The 20,591-nt window shown below is 39.3% G+C and overlaps 1 protein-coding gene across 7 annotated transcripts in view; it reads right to left on the reverse strand.

The window, feature by feature from the left end:
- Positions 1-1,627: 1,627 nt before the first annotated feature.
- SH3PXD2A (SH3 and PX domains 2A) overlaps positions 1,628-20,591 on the reverse strand; it is a 376,426-nt gene continuing 357,462 nt past the window's right edge. For all 7 annotated transcript variants that reach the window (XM_073685348.1, XM_073685347.1, XM_073685346.1 and 4 more), the window contains 4 exons: positions 16,859-17,190; positions 15,269-15,318; positions 12,114-12,233; positions 1,628-10,790 (listed from right to left, as the gene is read on the reverse strand). In XM_073685348.1, coding sequence (XP_073541449.1) covers positions 8,856-10,790; positions 12,114-12,233; positions 15,269-15,318; positions 16,859-17,190 — 2,437 coding nt within the window. In that variant the 3' untranslated portion in view covers positions 1,628-8,855. The remainder of the gene's footprint in view (positions 10,791-12,113; positions 12,234-15,268; positions 15,319-16,858; positions 17,191-20,591) is intronic.

Raw genomic sequence — 20,591 nt, forward strand, 5'->3', positions numbered from 1 at the left:
CTGTCTTTATGAGGGATAATGCATAACCGTGTTCTCAATAAAATCAACCAATATACAAAAATAACATCAGCTGCCTGACCTTTAATCAGTTAATTGTTTGGAAAAAAACTGAGTATTGCCATAAAAAATTGCATTGAAATATCCCTAATTTAATAAAAAAAAAAAAAGTGCTAGCAGCAAAAACTCCAACTGATAAATATAATGCTCTAATTTCGTATTTTGAGACTTTATTTTTATCCATGCAAAGCGTTTTCCCTGAATTGAGGTAGCAACGCTGCAATTACTTTATAAAAAAAAAAAAGTTTTCCTGAAACTACCCCAAAAATGAGTATTTACTTAGTAGCCAATATAACTTACACAGTACCGACTGGAAGACCTCACTGTGCATTGTGATCCCCTCTTCAAAGATGGGGCTAAATACAATGCAGATAGTCTCTTCCATGACTTTAAGCACCTAAACCTACCCGGGTTAAACACACTGGTCTGGCTCACAGTTTCCTGAGTGCATGGTTTCAATGATAATTTCACACTGTGCACACCACTCCAAGAGGTACGTTGATAAAGCAGTGAGCATGCTCTTGGAGACTACTTTGGATAAATCTGTTCCAAGAGCACATCCTCTGCTAAAAGAAGAATTATCAGAATTTCCATATGCCCCCATATATTTGTCCTGTGTTGAGTTGGACTTTAAAGGGGTTGTTCAGTCTAAGAAGAAAAGTGTTCAGTCTCTTTATTGTGACTGCAGATTCCCAAATCATGACAGTGTGTGATATACACCCTGTCACGATTCCCCTGTATGCCCTCTGCGAGTGAGTCGTCACATGATTACATATTTGTGCTTTTCATAGTTATGGTCACATGCTAGCCTCAACCAGCTTCTCTCAATTCTCTACTATTGTGTAATGCCGGATGAGACTAGCAAATCGCATACATATGGTCTCATGCCAGTCCATGGGGCATACAGGAGAATTGCGACAGTGTGCAGATAACACACTGCCTTGATTCAGGAGCATGCAGTCACAGAGTGACTGCACGGTTTTCTTATTAGACCAGACAATCCCTTTAAGAAAAATAATGTTTTCCAACGACAATACTTCTCACCCTAACCTCTGACATTTCAGTAATATCAAAGAAACAGTCCCTTAGAATCAAATCAGCTTTCTTCATTTTCTTAACTTTGCTAGAAAAACCTGGATTCTGACTCATCATTAACAGACCCAAAATCCATTTAATCAGACTGATCGCCAAAAGGCATAGACAAGAAGTGATGTCTTAACACAGGAGTTATGCTTTTCACATACACATATGGGGGTTTATTACAGATGAACTGTTAGTCCTTCTTTCATCAAACACCTCAACAAAAACTAAGGTCCTGGATGAGAAGCCTGTACTCCTATCTGATATATTAATATATTGCACATATCCTTTATCAGGATTTTTTTTTTTGTTTTAGCTGAGAGAATTTCAAACACTGATTTAATAAAAACCATAGAGCAAATAACACAGAACATATAATGTTAACAATGGCTAACTAGAATGAAATATTGGTTACTAAATAAAGATACATACATGGCTCATACAAGCCCTGCAAATTCCCTTGTGTGTTATACATCATTAAAGCCATAGCCTAGTTTATATATTTTTTTTTATTAAAGCATAAGATATATAAATATACATTTTACTAAAAAAATATGCAGCTCTACAATTGCAAAAAGTGATTTCAAACGTTATATAAATGCCGTCGTCCTTCTAATAACCTATATGAAAAAATGAAAGCGTATAGTAAGAGTCAGGTTACCATTCGGTCTACGGCCTCAATCTACTAACATGGGACTGCCAAGGTATTTATGTTTTTTGGTTGTTTTTTTTTTTTCATTTGTACAGAGAACGAAATGAAGAATCAGTATGGAATATAATAGACGGCCATAAGTTCCTTATATGGCACCAGTGTTGTGTTAGCCATATCTCTCCTGGTCCTCCCCATAACTAGGAATGCTCAGTTCAGCTGAACGTGCATATCTTCAGATGTGAAGAGGGGAGATAGCAGCTGACAGACACCGCTGGTGGAGGCCTAAGCCCCTGAGAACAAATAATAGGACGTTTCAATCCATTGGCCTGATTCTCGTTTTGCGCAAAATTTGCCGTTGGGGGAAATTGAGGACATCTCCATACACATTAGCAAATTGGCAAGTTCTGGTGAAAACAGGAGGTTTATCTGACATTAAGTTAAAGGCCTCCACACACATTTTGATGAAAATGGGCAGACGAACAATGGTTCTTCAATGGCCTCAAACACATTTCCGACTTCATCAACCAATATTGAATTTTTTTCAGTCGATGATGCAGCCACTGCTGATGATCGGCTGAGAGGATCCAACATGCCTGACAAGTGTTTTGATTATTTATAAACTCTCCTTAGTTGGTTGTCGATCAAAATGAATGATCATTTCCTTTACCGAACCAGCCAATGATGGTTCATTATGGTCAAAATTGGTCAATTAATTTGAGGTTTAACTAATGTGTATGGGCTCTCTATTGAGTACTGACATTCTCATTCTAATTTAAGGTCAATTTTAGCAGCATTTGGAAATTCTATCTCCAGGATGATGTGAACATACATAAGCAAAGCCATGGCAAATAGGCTTTAATACTCAAAATGATTTAAAGCCTAAAAAAATGTTATAGTAAATAGTCTAATGAATACAGAATTACAACATTATCATATGCTAACTCTACTGATGTCAAAAATATCCTATTCCCCTTAATAATTCACATGTGACAAATGCAACTAACTGGAATTTAGATGATCGCCATATCTCTAATTTATCATATCATGATAAATACGTTAAAGAATACCGAAACGGTAACCCAACTCTTACATGAAGAAAATGTAATCTGTCCTACGAGTGCAAGTTCATGCAGAATTAAAGTAAAAAAAACAAAATCTATATACCTCCTATAGAAACCAAAAGCTATATCAGGCATTATATAACCGTCAATAACGAACTCAGAAGTGCTCATTATTAATTAAGTTGCAGTATACAGCAAAAAGTTACGTATTTTGGTTTTGAATGCAGAAGGCAACCACTAGAGGGCTTCCTCCAACCAGACTGGATAAACTGCACCCAAGTCTTACAGCCAGAATTTCTTCTTCATTAGAGAAACAAAACACAATGTATTCCAATATATTAAGCCATATAAGTCCACTTTTACTAAATTTAATGTCCTCTAACATCATATTTTTGGCTCAGTGAACAACAATACTTTATCAATTAAGTCTGGATGGTCCTGATACAACAGATATATTCTATTATCGCAACATCAGATTTACTTATTTTTATCCTGAATAAAATGTAATGACTAGAGTTTCAAATGTTGTAATGTCTGAACTAGTTTCAGGGGTACATGGGTGTCATCAAAGTTGCATTAGTTGTTGTGTTTCCTTTGCCTAAAAAACATTTTGCACCCTGCATTCTTTTGAGAGCCAAGCACAGTGTAGCTGAATTCCATTTTGAGTCAACAAAAAGTATAGTCAAGTGCCAATAACAAATATATAATAAAGTCCTGGTTGTAAGACAATAATCTTCTAAGACAGTTTCTTGGTTCTTACATAATGGCACCATCGCCAGCTGCCACTAGAGCATTACCGGATGCTGTCATTTGAATTACAGACTACGGATGTCAATTTGTAGCCTGAACCTTCAAGGGGTTGTCTGGGACTTCAACACTGATGGTCTATCCTTACAATAGGTCATCAATGTCAAATCCGCGGGGGTGCGACAACAGACACCCCCGCTGATCAGCTGTTCCCGGCTGGAACTGCTAAGTTATGGAGCTGCACAACACAGATTGGTCGACAGTATAATGGCTGAGGTCGGGTACTGCACATTCGCCCACTATTGATTTGAATAGGTGGCGGATGTTCAACCTGGCCGCTGCCAATATACAGTCGACAAAGCTGTGTAGCTCCATAACTGAGTAGTTCCAACCATTGACACTAGGAAAAGCTGATCGGTGGGGGTGCCGTATGTCACCCCCCCACCGATCAGACATTGACGTCCTATCCTAAGGACAGACCATCAGTGTTGAAGTCCCAAACAACCTCTTTAAAGTTTGTAATATTATCCATTTCTATATGGGGGAGATCAGAGCATTAAAATCTTTTCTGCTACCAATGTTGCAAAAGCAAGTACCATATGGACCAACCGTGTAGTTACTATAGGTCCACGAAGAGAAGAATCCTGCACTAAGCAGGGGGTTGGACACGATGACCCTGGAGGTCTCCTCCAACTCCAATATTCTATGATTCTATGTAGAGACCCAGACATGAATGGTTCAATTCCATTTGCTGTTGGGCAATAACATGTACAGGAGTCTTCTCTTCAGATACATTTCATTGTTAAAAGGGTTTTCCACTTTAAGGAAAGTGGACCCCAAATTCTTTAAAATAACAACAGAGCAGATACTCACCCTGCTTGGGTCCAGCGCTGGCTTCCCACCACTATTTGTATCTCTGTGTTTTGGCTGCAGTGGTGACGTCATGTCAGCACGTATCAATGCACTAGTCAATTACTTCTCTGCCGAGCTCAGTGATTGACTACAGCAGCTACCCCCTCTGTCGACATGAAGTCACCGCTGCAGCCAACACCCTAAGACCCAAACAGTGGCAGGTAGCCAGCGCTGGACCCTGGAAGGGTGAGTACCTGATCTATTTGTTATTTTACAGCATTTGAAATCCACTTTCCTTAAAGAGGAAACCTTTCAATATCAAGTAAGTGGGGAGGAATGGGCCAAGAGTCAAGAAAGTATGTGGAAAAGAAACCAGCGAAGGCTGACACCGCAATTTCATCACATTTTGACATTTGTAATAGGGGTCCCTTTTTTTTCTATGTACAAAATTCAACTGTTGCAGATAAAGTTTGTGTTTGAAGAGGGAAAGAGTTTAGGGTTCTGATCTCCTTACAAAGCAAAAAATTAAAAAGAGGCAGACCAATACAGTTGAGAATTATTAAAGGATTAAAGTAGAACCACACTTTCTAAAAAATCTGTGACACTTGAAGCCATAACAGAAGTTTTGATCAGTGGGTTGTCCAGGTGTTAAGACCCCTACTGAAAGGAGCAGAAGTCTCTGCCAAGTGTTGCTCTTCTCTGGAACTGAAGACTAGTCAAAACTATGGAGCCCATCTTCAGTCTTGACTAAGCACCTCTGCCTATCCATAATGGTCTCAGCATGTGGAATCCCACAGATCAAATATTCTGACTTTTCTAAAAGTGCAATTGGGAGAAAGCTCTCTCCAGTACAATATATGTATTTGCTATATGGCACTTTGCGAATTTCAAGTACATGATGATGACGGCAGCTCACAATCTCTGTGAAGATAATGAAAACTTTAAGGCTGTACACCAACCCCCTGACCTAGTAATATCCAACTAATTAGTAAAGCCATAGAAATCACTAGTAATAATGGCTTAACAGTTGTGAATATCCATAAATAATCATAAATAACCTCTTCTTATATATATAAATGAATGTGCTGATGTAAGTTCTGTATAGGCTGCACTTTTTTTTTTATAATGCACTTGAATGTAAAACGCATTATTGTTAAAGTGCATCAATAATGAACCACTTCTTTATCGTTATTGATAAAACATAATCATCGTTATAATATTAATATAACCACTAAAATCATTGCTATTATTAGTACTGCAGTCAAGCAGGTAATCTATGTATATTCTATGTAATACTGTCCAGCAGAACTATATAGAGTTTCTAAAAAAAAAAATGGAAGAAAATCAAAGCTTCAAATCTGTAATACCAGTTAGGCAGGTTATGTTAGAAGATGGATAAGGTTGCACATTTTCCTAACTAGCTGAAAATATTCTGTATATTTTTTTTTAAGGGGGATCACCTCCTCCTGAAATTTCAAGGTGACCAATTATGGAAAAGTGGACTCTATCTCGAAGGCCACATTTCATCTTGTCAAGAAAGTTTAGAAAATGTCAGTGGATTCTAATTGTCTGCCGTGAAATGTTTCTGATAAATGATCTTCAACTTGTACAATGGAGATGGAAACCCCCTTTAAATTAAAGGTACAGTACCTTCTCTGGGTTTCTATTGTTTTTTTTTACTTTTCTATATAACTAAATATATTTTTCTATATATAAACTACACATTTCCATATGGCTACAAATCTTACAAAAATGGCTTACAAGTTTTTCTGTGTTGTTCAATTATACCATAGGTTTCACTAGAGACCTCCTCCGACGTAGCACAGGTGGGAATACACAAGAGCTACACTAGTACAAGTAGCACAGACGCTGCATTACTGTGCACAGTAATAAAGTATATGATAGGATAGGCTGCTGATCTGGACACATAAGGAAAGGGGTTAAAAAAAATAAAAGGTCAGAATCCCATGAACAAAAATCCCACAAAGGAATTCATTACTTTTTTAAGCACAGAAAAATATTCACATAAATACAATATTAGAACATATATGATACTTGCAATGATGCATGTACTTTCAAGTGCACACTTAGATAAAATTGCCTTGCTTTCTGACCCTGGAGTATGGTGTCTGAGAAGTATGCGGCTCTTTATCCCGGGCACAGCCAATTACTCTCCCCCCATGATGTGCATTCTTATAAAACCACAATCACAGGTCCTATTAGGGAGTGTCCTATTTTTAAGGAATGGTGGCAAAATTACACAGGGTTGCCCACCCTCCACAAATCGCCCATCTAAGTATATTCCTTGCATTGTTCTGCTTTTTTTTTTTCCTTTACCACGTTTCAGTCACGTGATCCTGACTTTAACCTAATAATTAAAAAAACAGACTTTAAAAAATAATTATTAAAAACAGACATTATATACAAATTGCCGAGAATGAATCAATTGTAAACAACGAGTCTGAGGACAAATGGCGAATCTCACTGCAGACCGATACGTATCCGAATAGTGTTCAGAAGAGGGCACATTAGTGTATACATTATATACATGCCAAAGGAAGCACCAAATATACCTCACTTAAAGGGCCAATACACGTCATAACAAGCCACAAAAATGAGTCACTACATTCAAAGACCGAATAGTTTCCACCGCGAACTTGAAATGCAAAAGTGGCGTGTTGCGATATTTTTCAGGGATTCTTGAAAAGCACATCTTCACTAAATGAGCATTCTTATCCCAATTCCATTGACAGTATTTTACATATATACAATAATAACCAAACTTAAAAATCCTTTGTTTTTTTAAGGTTAGTGACGACTTAAATACTGCTGAATACCTTCTTGTAAATAGGTCTGAATGAACAGAGCATATCCAGTGCATTAAAGGGGTTGTCTGGGATTATAGAAATAAAAGAAAAGCTCTTTTAAAAAAAAAAAGCACCACATCTGTCCATGAGCTGGGAAAAGTATTGCAGTTCAGTCCTATTCCCTCGATTGGGGACGATTTGCAATACCAAACACAGTCTAAGGCCAGGATCACACGAGCGTATATATTCTCTCATCCAAAAGAATCGGGTCGATTCTGCAAATCATACTGTGTGATCAGAGTGTGATCCAATTCTCTCCGATGAGGAGATGGAGAGAAAAAATGTCTCCATCTTCTCCATTCTGACAGTCCATGGAGAGTCAGATGTCACCCGAGTGCAGTCCAATGTTTTCCACGGACTCATTGACTTGCATGGCCGAGTGCGATCCGAATATCGGATGCAAACCAAGCATGCTGCAATTTTTTCCTTGGACCAGCTCTGTCCAGACTTGTACATGGCCCCATAGCATAACATAGGTCCGAGTGCGATCCGATGTTTTATCGGTTCACACTCAGACCAAAAATACGGTCACGTGCACGAGCCCTTAGGGCGAGGGTGGCGCTATTTTGGAAAAAAGCAGATCCATCTTTCTTGACCCGACCAACCTCTTTAACTTCCTAATATAAACCAAACTGGCACTGGATCTCATGAAACACAGCTATGGAACTATCATCTCATCCGCAAGGTTGCAGACAGATTCATGTGCATTTTTGTATCTCGATACACCGTGCGTGCTGTTTAGCCATATTTTTTACTAGTTATGGGGTCTCTTTAAGCCATAAGGCCAAATATTTTTGCTTAGGTGTTTCAGGTATATTTGGGCCCACATCAGGCCCAAGGATCATGCATGCCAAATGCTACTCAATCTCATCGAAAGTATTAAAAGTGAAGTAAAGAAAACCTAATTACTATATAAACAGTCAATGACTACAAAATTAAATAAAATAAAAAACCTAGTGTTTGGTTTTCTGCATCTTACGACTTTTAACACATACAGAAAAACATGCAAAAAAACAAAAATAAACACAAATTAGAACTTGGGATATAAAGTAAAAAGAAAAAGGATAGAAACGTTTAATTACAATGTCTAGCATTCCTTGTTGGAGTTACAATTTTTTTTCCAAACACGAAACAGTGTCTATTCTTGTTGGCAATAAGACGAGAGGTCAGGGAAAAGGAGCACAGACATAGCATTCTGCAGACCGTGCCAGGAGGAGTTCCCTGGATTTTTGCGACATTTCTAGTGTTCCAGATTATGAAGTGAAGGCACACAAATATGGTTTTCATGTTAACTGCTTGATGATCATAATACAATGTAATACCCTGTGTTATTTCCAAATATTTTTCACAAGGATAAATTCTTTTTTTCTTTCAATATCTCTTTTATAGAAATAGGAAGATTACTTCCCCAACTTGATTTTACATCATTGAGATCATATTGCTGGCTTTCCAAGTACATGTACGCTCAGTCTAATCTTTAAATTAAGAAAATATCTCAAGAGCATCTAATTTAACTCATTATTTCCACACAAAGGACTATCAGTTCTTTTTCTCTAAATAATTTGAAGGTACCCATCCTTTAAATGGCTTTGCACTGTCGAGAATATGACAGTACCACCAGCCATTAGGGTTTTTCTCCAACACTTCCATAGAAACCCCTTCTTGAAATCCAACCGTTTCATCATCTCCGTCATAGTCAGCGATAGAGATGTACATATCTTTAAGGTTATTGTGTATAAACTGGGACTTCTCGATGGGTTTTGGTCGAACAGTAGATACTGGGATTCCATTTCTTTGAGGAGATCTTACAGATGTGTCCACTTGGGTTGTGTCCGCTTCTGTTTTATCAGTAGGTTTGAATCTTGACTCATTTACCTGAGAACGGACGGTGTTAAAGGAGGAATTTCTTCGAACAGACCTCAAATGATCGGTAGCAGAAAGTGATTCATTTCTACGCAAATGGCAAGCAAGGTTGTTTTCTTTTGGTGGTGGGGAAACAAACACAGACTGGGGTCTTACCGCAATTTGTTTTACTCCATTTCTTAACTTTACAACATTGCTACTTAGCCCGGTAGGTTTTGAGAATCCTCCAGGTGGTCTTGAGGGAACTGGAGGTGTTGTTCTTTTGCTTTGGTTAATTGTATTTAATGCTTGCACTCTTTTTTCTATCTTTTCCAGACTGTTTGACTTATTTTCATTCTTTTTACATTTCATAGCGTCAGGCTCAGGTGCTGAGGTTTCCTGTTGCTTATTATCCGCTTGCTCTAAGTAATGCGATGGTGCCCAACCTTCTGAATCTTTGTATCTGATATACCACCAACCACTGTCTTGTTTTTCTAAGATTTCTACTTTTGCCCCTGCTGGAAAGCTAATTTCTGTATCCATAACTTTTTGATAGGTGCTTGTGGCAGTATAGCATATTTTCTCATTACTATCCTCAGATTTGTCTTTGTTACTTGGGCATATTAAGGACTGTGGAGAATTTGAAGGATTATCTACTGAACTTCTTCTTGGTGGACTTTCAATATCCTCTGATGCACTCTTTGGGAGACTTTCTGATTCTTCACTTTTAGAACCTTTAAGTCCACTTCGTAGCTGTCCTGTTGGCCTTAGCTGTCTTCGCAAAGTGCTAATGTCCATTTTATCCTGGCTTTGAGAATCAGTCTTACTTATGAAGGGTTTTGGTCTAACTGTTGGCTTTGCTCTGGTTGAAGGAATGACTCCAGGCTTTTGTTCAGAATCCTTCTTTGCTCCAACCTTTGGCACTGACCGCGAACCAACATCAGACACTGACCTGGGCTTTTTCTCTTCATTTGATGAGAAGGAAACATTTTTAGTGATTTCTTGCTGGACATTTCTTTCTGATTTATATTTTAAAAGTGGAGGTTTACAAGGGGTTCCAGATGGTGAGTTTCTTGGCATCAATGATGAGCTTTTCAGTGAATCAGAATCTCCACTTGACTCTTTGCTTGACTCTTTGCTTGATGCTACGTCATCCACATATGGTCGGAAACCATCATTTTCATAGATAGTCTCTTCCTCATTGTTGACATCTTCACAAGACTCTCCCACTTGAAATGTTGCTCTTTGAAGAGAAGAAACAGGAGAAGGCTTGGAGGGTTTGAACATACTTTCTACAATTTCATCAGCAAAACTGCTCTGAGAAAAGGAGTCATTCATATCAGAGTCTGGATCATAGCCAAAAGCTGGGACATCATACTCTGGCTCCTCATAAATTTGCTTTGCTGGTGACTCTTTGGATTCTACAGAGCAGCTATGACGAGTGGCTGATACATCTTCTACATCTTTAGGCTTCGTAGGTGGTGCAGGAGGGGGGACCTTTGGTCTAGTTAATGTGCTTGTCCTTCGGTTTAGATTTGGTTTCTTTCTTTTATCAATATATGAGCACGGAGCCCATCCTTCTTTTTCTCCGATCTGTACATACCACCAGCCGCCAGAGTTCTTTTCAATGACCTGTAAGAGAATAAAATCACCAATTTTTACTCTTATGTCATATGTGCCTGATTTCTACATATTGCACTGGTTACTGAAAACCAAATCACTGTCTACCCCTAAAGCGATTCCTTGTATTAACAAAGTGTTATAATGAGAAGAGAGTAGCTGTAATTGCTGTGTATGTGTTATACTGACTTTTTTTAATTATGTAGTATGAAGGGGTCAAATCTTTGTTAGCTCCATTAAATGGAAAACTTGTATTTATAAATGTAAAAATTTAGACAACTTATGACAACCACTAGAGGCTGAATGCTGAAAACAGATGTGTCCACCCTTAATAATCCACCATGGCACTATTTGAATACTATCCAGTAAAAAAAAAAAAAACGCATACGTTAAAATATACGATTTTGAACTTGGAAGCCTATGAGCAACGGCTGTAAGATGGATGGCATACATTGAGTCATCCATCAGATAGACACATCTGTAGTGTTTTATTCTGGTTCCATTAAAGGGGATGCTAGGGTATGTCATGAAATTCTGCAGTCACTCTTTGTTGTGAATCCTCACAGCGCGAGTAGGGTGAGCTGTCATGATTCTCCAGTGCAGGAGATGAGAGCGAGTGATCGTATGACCACAAGTATGCGATATGTATACTCCCTGCCACATTCCAACTAGAGTAAAAGTAAATTGAGCAAGGCCGCGTACGTCTAGTCGGAATGTGGCTGGAAGTATGTCTATTGTTGGCCCACTCTTGCCGGAGAGTCCTCTTAGCGTGCGCAGTGTGTGCTGTGAGTATTCACAAGTCTGCAGTTACACAGAGTGATTACAGACTTTCATAAAAAGCCTATACCACCGTTAAATGTTTGTGCAATTTTGTACATTTTCTGTGCCAATGAATGAAATAGTGTAATGATTGGCCCTTGAATGATAATAGACACATCACAATCACTACACAAGTCACTACACATTTCTGGCTATAAATGACCAGATGACCATGGCAGTATATTAAAGCAGATGGTTGTTTGGGATTACAGTAAAGAAAAATAAATGCCTTATGTATATCGAATCCATTTTTAGCTAACGATTCTCAATTTTGGATAATTTCATTAACTTTGAATTACAGTAGTGTAAGTGAATTTGTGGGTTTTTCATTGGATTATTAGATACGGATATATTGTGTACATGATGCCAGTGCGCTCTTTTCTACGTCAATCCTACAGGACTTAGCTCTCCAAAATATTGCATTAAGGTATGTAGACATATTTGAGGTCATGGCTTTACAATAGATCGGGTTATTCGCTACAACATAAGCTTCAAAGAACACAAGTCTTTACTTACATCAGCCTTTTGACCTCCTCGGAAACTTATCCCATCAGATATGCAAGACTGGAACTCTGCAATGGTGTAATACTCCACTTCAACTGATGGAGGCTCGGGAGGCTTTGGCAACTGAAATCCCTGGAGAACATAAATTGACATGGATATGGTTTCAAAAGGTTTATTTTTTGTCCATGTTACTACAAAGTTAATGCATAATCTTGGAGATGTAACGAGCACTGACACATTTTGTAAAAATAATTAACAGCTGTAAGTCACGTACAGAAAATGTAAAAAAATAACAGAAATTAACAGCTAAAAGTGGTAAAAGTATCAGAGAATAACAGAAACTTAACAGGTAAAAGTAGGAAAAGTATTCTAGGCAAACATTATATATGTATAATTATTTAAATAACGATATTTCAAGGATTCAAAAGATGACTAGGTATATACTTGTTTTAAGATGATCTACGACCAGATTTGCTGGACACATGATAAAAATTATTATTTTAGACGGGATGAAACTGGTGTCTTTACTTTGCCAATCTACAGCACTTTTGCTGTTAAACTAGTCACATAGATAATAGAAAAAAAAAGTGATTAATAAAAATAGAGAACAGAAAAAAAAAAGTCATGATGATGCTTTAACCCCTTCACGCCATGGCCATTTTTTCATTTTCATTTTTTCCTCCCCTTCTTCCAAGAGCCAGAACTTTTTTATATTTTCGTCAATATAACCGTATGAGGGCCTTGTTTTTTGCGGGACGAGTAGTACTTTTGAACGACACCATTGAGTTTACCATATAGTGGACTGGAAAACAGGAAAAAAATTTCAAGTGTGGTGAAATTGCAAAAAAAGTGCAATTCCACAATGTTTTTTTTGGGCTTTTTATTTACCATATTCACTATATGGTAAAACTAACCTGGCAGTTTGGTTCCATAGGTCAGTATGAGTGTGCAGATACCAAACATGTATATTTTTTATTTTTATTTAAGTGGTGAAAGAAATTTTCCATTTACATTTTCCAAGACCCGTGGCATTTCGATTTTTTGGGATCTGGGGTCGGGTGAGGGCTGATTTTTGGCGCCCTGAGCAGACGTTTTTACTGATACCATTTTGGGGTACATATAATGTTTTGATCGTCTCTTATTGCAATGTTGCGGCAGCCAAAATTACGTAACTGAGGTGTTTCAATTTTTTTCCCGTTACATTGGTTACTAATCGGATTAATTTATTTTATATTTTAAATAGATTGGACATTTCTGAACGCAGTAATACCAAATATGTGTATTTTTTCTTTTTTAGTTCTTTTATTTTCAATAGGGCAAATGGGGGGTGATTTGAACTTTTGTGTTATTTTATTATTTTCATATTCTTCAAAACTTTTTTCTCACTTTTTACTGAATTTAATAGTCCCCTTCGAAGACTTGACATCCGAATCACCTGTGCTATATATAGCAGGGCTTTAACACTACTATGTGCAGCAGACAAAGATCGTATTGACAGCCATAGGGGTCTTCTGCAGACCCCCGGCTGTCATAACAACCGATTGGCGTCCCGCGATCTTGTGAGAGGGGCGTTAATTGGGGGCCAGAATGACCAGATTGACAGAGGGATTCAACTAGTTAACGGCTGTTAAAGGAACGTGACAGCTGGTTAAATCAGCTGTCATGTGCGGGGAAACATGCAGGCTCAGTGTCGGAACCCGTATCAAAGTCAGGGACACGACACGAGACGTAAATAAACAGGTGCGGGACTTTCTCCAGGTGTTCTCTGTTCTGGAGATTGCCCAAGCTACTTAACTGAGCTGTTTGCCCCCTGATCCCTGCCAGACGTAGTTTGTGCTTCCTGGTGAGTGGTTTCCTGATTCTGTTGTTCGGAGCTCTGATCTTCCGCTGCCTGACCCTTGGACCGTGTACTGACTATCCCTTTGTCTTGTCTTTTTACTTTGATCCGCTATCTCCTGGTATTTTGACCCCAGACCATGACCTGACTTACGCCTTTGTCTTTTCCATTTGTTTTCTACATGCTCTCTGGGTCCTGACTCTGGAACGTCTGACTTCTCCCTCACGGTCGGTATGTGAGTAGTGACTAGCGTCACACACAGCAGGGAGGAGAAATACTGAGAAGCTGTCAATTAGGCTAGGTGGGCGCAGATTCAGTAGAAGCAAGAATAAAGGACACTGGGAGCTGTCAATCAGGCTAAGTGGGCATAGATTGAGGAATATACAGCCATCCTGCCATACACTAAATTATAAAGTAAGTCATCAGGTCTAAGAGATCTATTTATTAATCTATGACGTTTGTATTGTGAAATCTGGTGACAGATCCCCTCAAAGGGATATGCCATAAATGTCTGTTAGGTGGGGTCCTACTATCTTGAACCTTCAGATTTTAGAAGACTGTAGATTCCCTAATTGCTTTTTTTGTATATATCCACAGGATATGTGTTATAAATTACTAATAGCTAAACATCGGGGAGCTACCTATGGAACAGTCACTTAGGAGAATGTAGAATTCCCCAGGCTTTGTAGCTAGAAGAGCTGGCAATGACTTTTCCTATTTAAGTCTATGGAAAATATGGAAGAGCCAAGCAAGCTGTGGTTGGATGTGGAGGCTGCTTTGATTGGTGAATAGAGAATCATGTGGGGTTTTCATTGGTTGAAACCCACAAATGTGAGATACTTATGGTAGATCATAAATGCCATAAATGCATTAGATGGGCACAGTTTTAAATCAACATTAACAATTCAATGTCTTTTATTTGTAATCTGCCATTGCAAGCTCTATCCGTCCAATCCGATCTGCTCATCCTGGATGCCAATAGCTATACCCAGCTACGACATATGTTTCCATATAGTACTTATTATATATAAACTAGATGCATGGTTTGTTAAGAAGTCCTGGACATCCCATTGTGTTGCTCGCTAACAATCTCACACCACATCGAAATTTCAATAAATTGCTTCCAGACTTGGCAAAGAATGGTCTATTGTGCTCCATAGGCTTTTTTTTTTTTTACACGACTAGCAGTGCTTACGGGCATATCACTTACTACAAGCCCTGTAATGAGTCTTTGCATTATTTAAATTACATATACTGATGTCAATCCAATTTAGTCAATTAGAGAAAAGAAAGCGATCATATTCCCAAGAAAAGAAAGTGTAGAACGAACCAGACTGGATTCTCTCCGGGGTGGTGGTTTCATTCTCAGGTTTGGAGAACCTGCCAAGTACAAAGTTATACACACAATGAATATACAGAACTTTTATACTGTTAAACTAGTCACACAGATAATAAAAAGGAAAGTGATTCATAAGAATAGAGCACAGAAAAATATCATGATGATGTTTTACAACCAATCAAAGTAGCGTAAAGTAAAAAATCGGACACCGCCTACCAATACAGAATAAAAATCAAAATTACTGCCGATTTATGTCAGTTTACTCCCTCTACATAATATTTTGAAGGGTATGTTCACACACTCTTTGCTAAGAAAAATGTCATTGTTTTTTTGCAAATGCAATATACTCTAGTTTGGCTAGTTTCTGGTACCTTTCTTCTTCAATAGACCTCCTTTTTTATGTTCTTACTTTTAAAAAAAAATGCATGCATAAGGGAATTTTCACACTAGGTGTTTTTTTCTGTAGCAAAACCTAATCTCTTGGCAGTAAAGTTTCTGCCTCCAAAAAGCAGGTTTTGCTTGTTTTTTTGCTGCGTTTTTTTCACTGTCCATTTGTCTCTTTATGCATACTGATAAAGTTCAGTGAAAAAAAAAATTACCTATTCCACTCCATCAGGTTTTGGCACAAAAAACGCAGCAAAACCTGATACCTGTATTTTTGCAGCGTTTTTTCACCATCCATTACTTTCAATTGGTGAAAAACGCTGAAAAAACACTAAAAGAAGTGACATGCTCTATTCTGCAAGAAACACGCAAAGCACAAAATACTGATAACACAAAAACCAATGTGTGTGTGTCTTAGCAGGTACTGTAAAACGCAGCTGAAAATTTGCATAAAAAACGCAACGCGTGAACATAGCCTAAATCTGTCTAACATATTTTACAAGGGTTTTTTATTTGCATTTTTTATAGGAAAAAAAATAATTTTTGAACCACACAAATTCTGTATCACATGAAAAAAATAGAACAAAAATTGCTACCAAAGAAGACTTAATAAAAATACAATTTTAAAAGAAACCGCAGTTGTGTTTTATGTGCTTTTTTAGCAATTGTGTGTGTGAAAGAACACTGTGCTAATTTTCTCTCTATAACTGTGTTGAGAGTGGGGGGGGAACTCCCTTTTGCAGTGTATGCTGGGAATATCTGTTCCTCCCTGCTGCTCCCTCTACCCTCTCACAGCAAGTCTGACATGTGCTAGCACAGAGCTCACTGTCGCTTTCATTTTCACCGTCGTAGGAATATGGCCGCTATAATCTGGTGACTGGTGGTTAGTACCACAATAAAATGCTGATAATTACAGCCATAAGAATTTGTATGAGATTCTTCAGCTTCAAAAAAATCACGGACGTCTCAAATTTTTTTTTATGGACAGGGGAAAAATGTACCCTATTTCTACTAACTGTCCAGGAATTTTAGGACAGTTGGCAACCCTCGTGGGTACTATAACAATGACAGCAGAAGAAAAAGAGTGTGTTGTCCTAGTTCGGAGGCAGAGACCTGAACATCTGTGAAACTGTTAGTCAAGACTAAGTTTCATGCAAACGAAAGAGTATTATGATGTAGAGGACATTTTGCACTTACTAATTTCAGATCTCTGAGGAGCTATTCTTGCCACTGCCGGAGACCCTGGGGTGACTTTGGGCGTTGGTTTCTCAGATGTCATCATTGAGTTGCCGTTGGAGTCATTACAGAGAATTGGCAGACTAATTTCTTTCTTGCTAATATGGGGCTCCTCAGCTTCATTCCAGGCCTGGCCTTCCTTTTCGTTGGATTTCTTGTTCAGGAGATTACTTATTTCCATGATATTTCCTATGATCTCCACAGGCCCGGCAAGATTTTTCTTTCGACTTGGTAGGTCATCTTTGGCCTTCTTTAGATAGGACGCAGGAGCCCAACCCTCTATACCTTGGTACCTAAAATGGAATAAGTACATTTTCAATTCGAAAACTGAATGAACTACTTTATAACAAAGGCCTTGTAGTTTGTGTGAGTTTGGAGAGGAAAAAGAATTAAGGACTATAAACCAGCATATGTGTGTAATTTGTTAATTCCAATATTATTCCAATTAACGAGAATCAAAGGAATGGCCGAAAATAAAGAGTGAAAGTGTGCCTGGGAAGACCAGCTTCCCACATCTGCTCTCCAGCTTGGGAATAAATCCATAGGGATACAAGGCGAAAGAGGCAGGAAATGAGGATCAACACATGTGCAGGAATGTTAGCATGATACATATTTAAGGAGGATTTTGTTATAATACTTAAGGTGGATTACCACATTATATGAATATTACAACTGGGCAAAAATATATGACGACAATTACTACGATATGCTGGAATTAGATTACCAGAGTCCTCAAAAAACAAAGCACATAATAAAAAGCGTGAATATTACTGGAAGTAGGTAAAAATATTACATCGTAGTATCTTTATAGTATGAAATTAAATAGAATGAGAAAATAAATGTTATGGGGTTATTATATGTCCACTTTTATTATATATGTAGAAAAACAGGACTTTCCACATGTAAAAGAAAGTAATTCATAATCAGGTCAACTTTTCTCGTGCAAATTTTCTTGCTGTTGAGGCAGGTTAGGTAAAATTAGGTAGAATCCCATGTATTTTGTGGCTACTGTAATATGCCGCAGACTTTCTAACCGCAAACCCAGAAAATCCTTAAATTTCCCCCAAAAAATTGATATCCAGTTAGTCAATTTGCCACAAATCACCAGTATTGCTAAACCTTTAATTGGCTTCAAATATTGGTTTTTAAAGGAAATCTGTCAGCAGGTTTTTAAAGGAAATCTACCCGGCGCCAGCATTGACTGACAGCAGGCTCGGCATTAGGGCCGACCATCAATCAGTGCCGGGGGGGGGGGCGGTTGCAGCCGCTGATAACTATACAAACAGCGGAGACTGAACCCGCACCGACGTCACCCCCATAACTGAAACCAGAATGCTGCCAAGGGGAATAAAGTTAATTTCCACCCGGCAGTGTGGGTGTAAGTGAAGGGCGGGTTCAGAATGCTATTAACCTGCAGATTAACCCCATATCTGCAGATTAATAGCGTTTTTTTTCACATGGCAGGTTCCGTCGGAGAGTAGAATAATGTAGGGGCAGAGAGTTTGATTCCAATCACTTGCTCAGAAGCTAGCTGTAGTGTCAATACAATTAGGGTTTTATCAGCAGGAGATTATCATTGCAGGACTATGTGTAGCATGCAAACCAGTCCAGCTAATCTGTTTAACCCACAACTGATCGGCATCTTGCTGACAATGTACAGTGTACACAGGAAGCTGCCAATCAGTTGTCTGGGAGGGGATATACAGGGCTCAGCATTCATAGCACTGTTACATCTACCGCAGAGAAAACAAGGATTCTATCAAAACTGCACAAACAGTCCAGTAAGTGATACATTGCTGTAATCAGACTTCCTGCCTCTGCATCATGCTGCTCTCAGATTCCCTAGCAAATACATGCTGACAGATTCCCTTTAAAACAATTGTGCAAACAAAAAAAAACTTTTTAAAACACACACTTTGTAAGAAAGACTGTTTAATTTAAATTGCTAGATTGTTGGAAATTTTTATTTATGTTAAAAAAAATCCTTACAAAAGGAAATGCAAAACAAACACAAAAAGCTGTAATTCAAGGCTTGTCTTTCTCATAGGCAAGGAAGCACACTTTCACAGACAGACAAGCCTTGGTTTCAGTATTTTTCTTCAGTAGGAAAATTACAACTCAGGGGATTCAAGTTGCCCTCCTTATTTGTAATGTGTCAAGAATGAAAAAAAATTGGTGTATTTAAGGGCCTGTACTGCAGTATATCACGGATCAATCAATTCACAGTCACACTGACTTTGCAGGTCCCGTACATCCCTATCACTTGAATCTATGAAATATTATTCATAGACTGAGACTACCACTCTTATTTTCTATTTTCTTCAGATGCAGAAGTAAACAACATTCTGTGTTCGGTCTTTTTCTCCCTATCTGTAATGATTAGCTGTGCGCTTTGACATCCTAGCCTTAGGCTGTAAAACCCTATAGTGGCCGCTGTTCTCCCTACCTCATTTTTTACAGTGCCTGTAATCGTTCCCCTGATTGGCTGTGCCAAACCCTGTTATGTAAGTGCTTGGTGTCATGTGAACCCGCTATCTGGGTGATGTAGTCTTCAGCAATGTGTGAAATGGTGCCGGGCATTATTTTACTGATCTGCACGAATCAAATTACAAATTGTTTGTGTAGCGCCCCGAGGGTTCGGCCGCTACAGGGGTATTGCACCTCTGCCAGAGGTGTGATATTCCACTCCCGGGTAAGGACGGTGTGTGGACGAGGGCTCGTTTAGCTGCATGCATCACACACACCCCATTTCCGGGGGACAGCTCAACGGTGCTCCCATTAGACAGTAATGCAGGCACGACAGAATCTGTCCCTGACTGGAGTGGGGAGGGGGGAGTAAAACCCAGTGATGTAGGAGCAGGAGGGGACAGTTTCTGGGCATAGGTAGGAGCCCATTGGTTGCAAGTCACCTGGGCTCATACACTAGAGGGAGGTATAAAAGGTGGGCACCATCTTAGTTCTGGGTCAGTTCAGTCAGAGGAGTGAGGAGAAGAGGAGTTCAGCCAGAGAGGGCTGACAGGGAGCTGTGGCTCAGTCTGGGCACAGCTCCACGAGGCAGGCCTAGAGTGAAGGCCAGAGCCAGAGGAAAGGAACGGAAACAGAAAGGAAAGTAAGAAGGAACAGAACACCAAGAGAGGCCCAGAGACACAAAGGCAGAAGGAACCCTAAGGACCCAGGAGATTGCGGGTGACGGGTTGGCAGAACAGGGTACCGGATCCCAAGTTGGTAGAGGCGACTAATCCTTAACCAAGAACCGGAGGTCGTGATCATATCTTGGTGCGACCCCTCGCTACACCTACTAGAAAGGCACACCACATAGGGTCAGGGAGGTGAGCACGAAGCCCTCCCAAGAGAAGGTCCGCGGGAGCTGGACAGACGTAGTGTCACTGGTGGGGCACGGCCAGAGAAAGGAATAGAAGGGAGTCCTGTGCCACACTCTGGAATTGCCTGGGGGTTGGCCGAGCCCCCGCACCTGGTGGACGTAGCACGGCTTGGGCAGTCATTGTCGGCGGAGTGACTTGGAATATAAAGAACTGTGAGTAAAGAACTTGAACTGCAACCCCACGTCTCTGCGCTTCATCGCCGCACCTGCACTGCTAGTGCTGGGACGCCCGTGCACCACCACTCCCATCATCCACACTTACTGCCCTGGGGCCGCACTCTTCACGTGGGGAGTCACACTACCTTAGCTGCG

Source organism: Phyllobates terribilis, unplaced genomic scaffold (genome assembly GCF_046119375.1).
Source record: "Phyllobates terribilis strain yellow unplaced genomic scaffold, ASM4611937v1 Scaffold_5__5_contigs__length_657084704, whole genome shotgun sequence".
Taxonomy (NCBI): Eukaryota; Metazoa; Chordata; class Amphibia; order Anura; family Dendrobatidae; genus Phyllobates; species Phyllobates terribilis.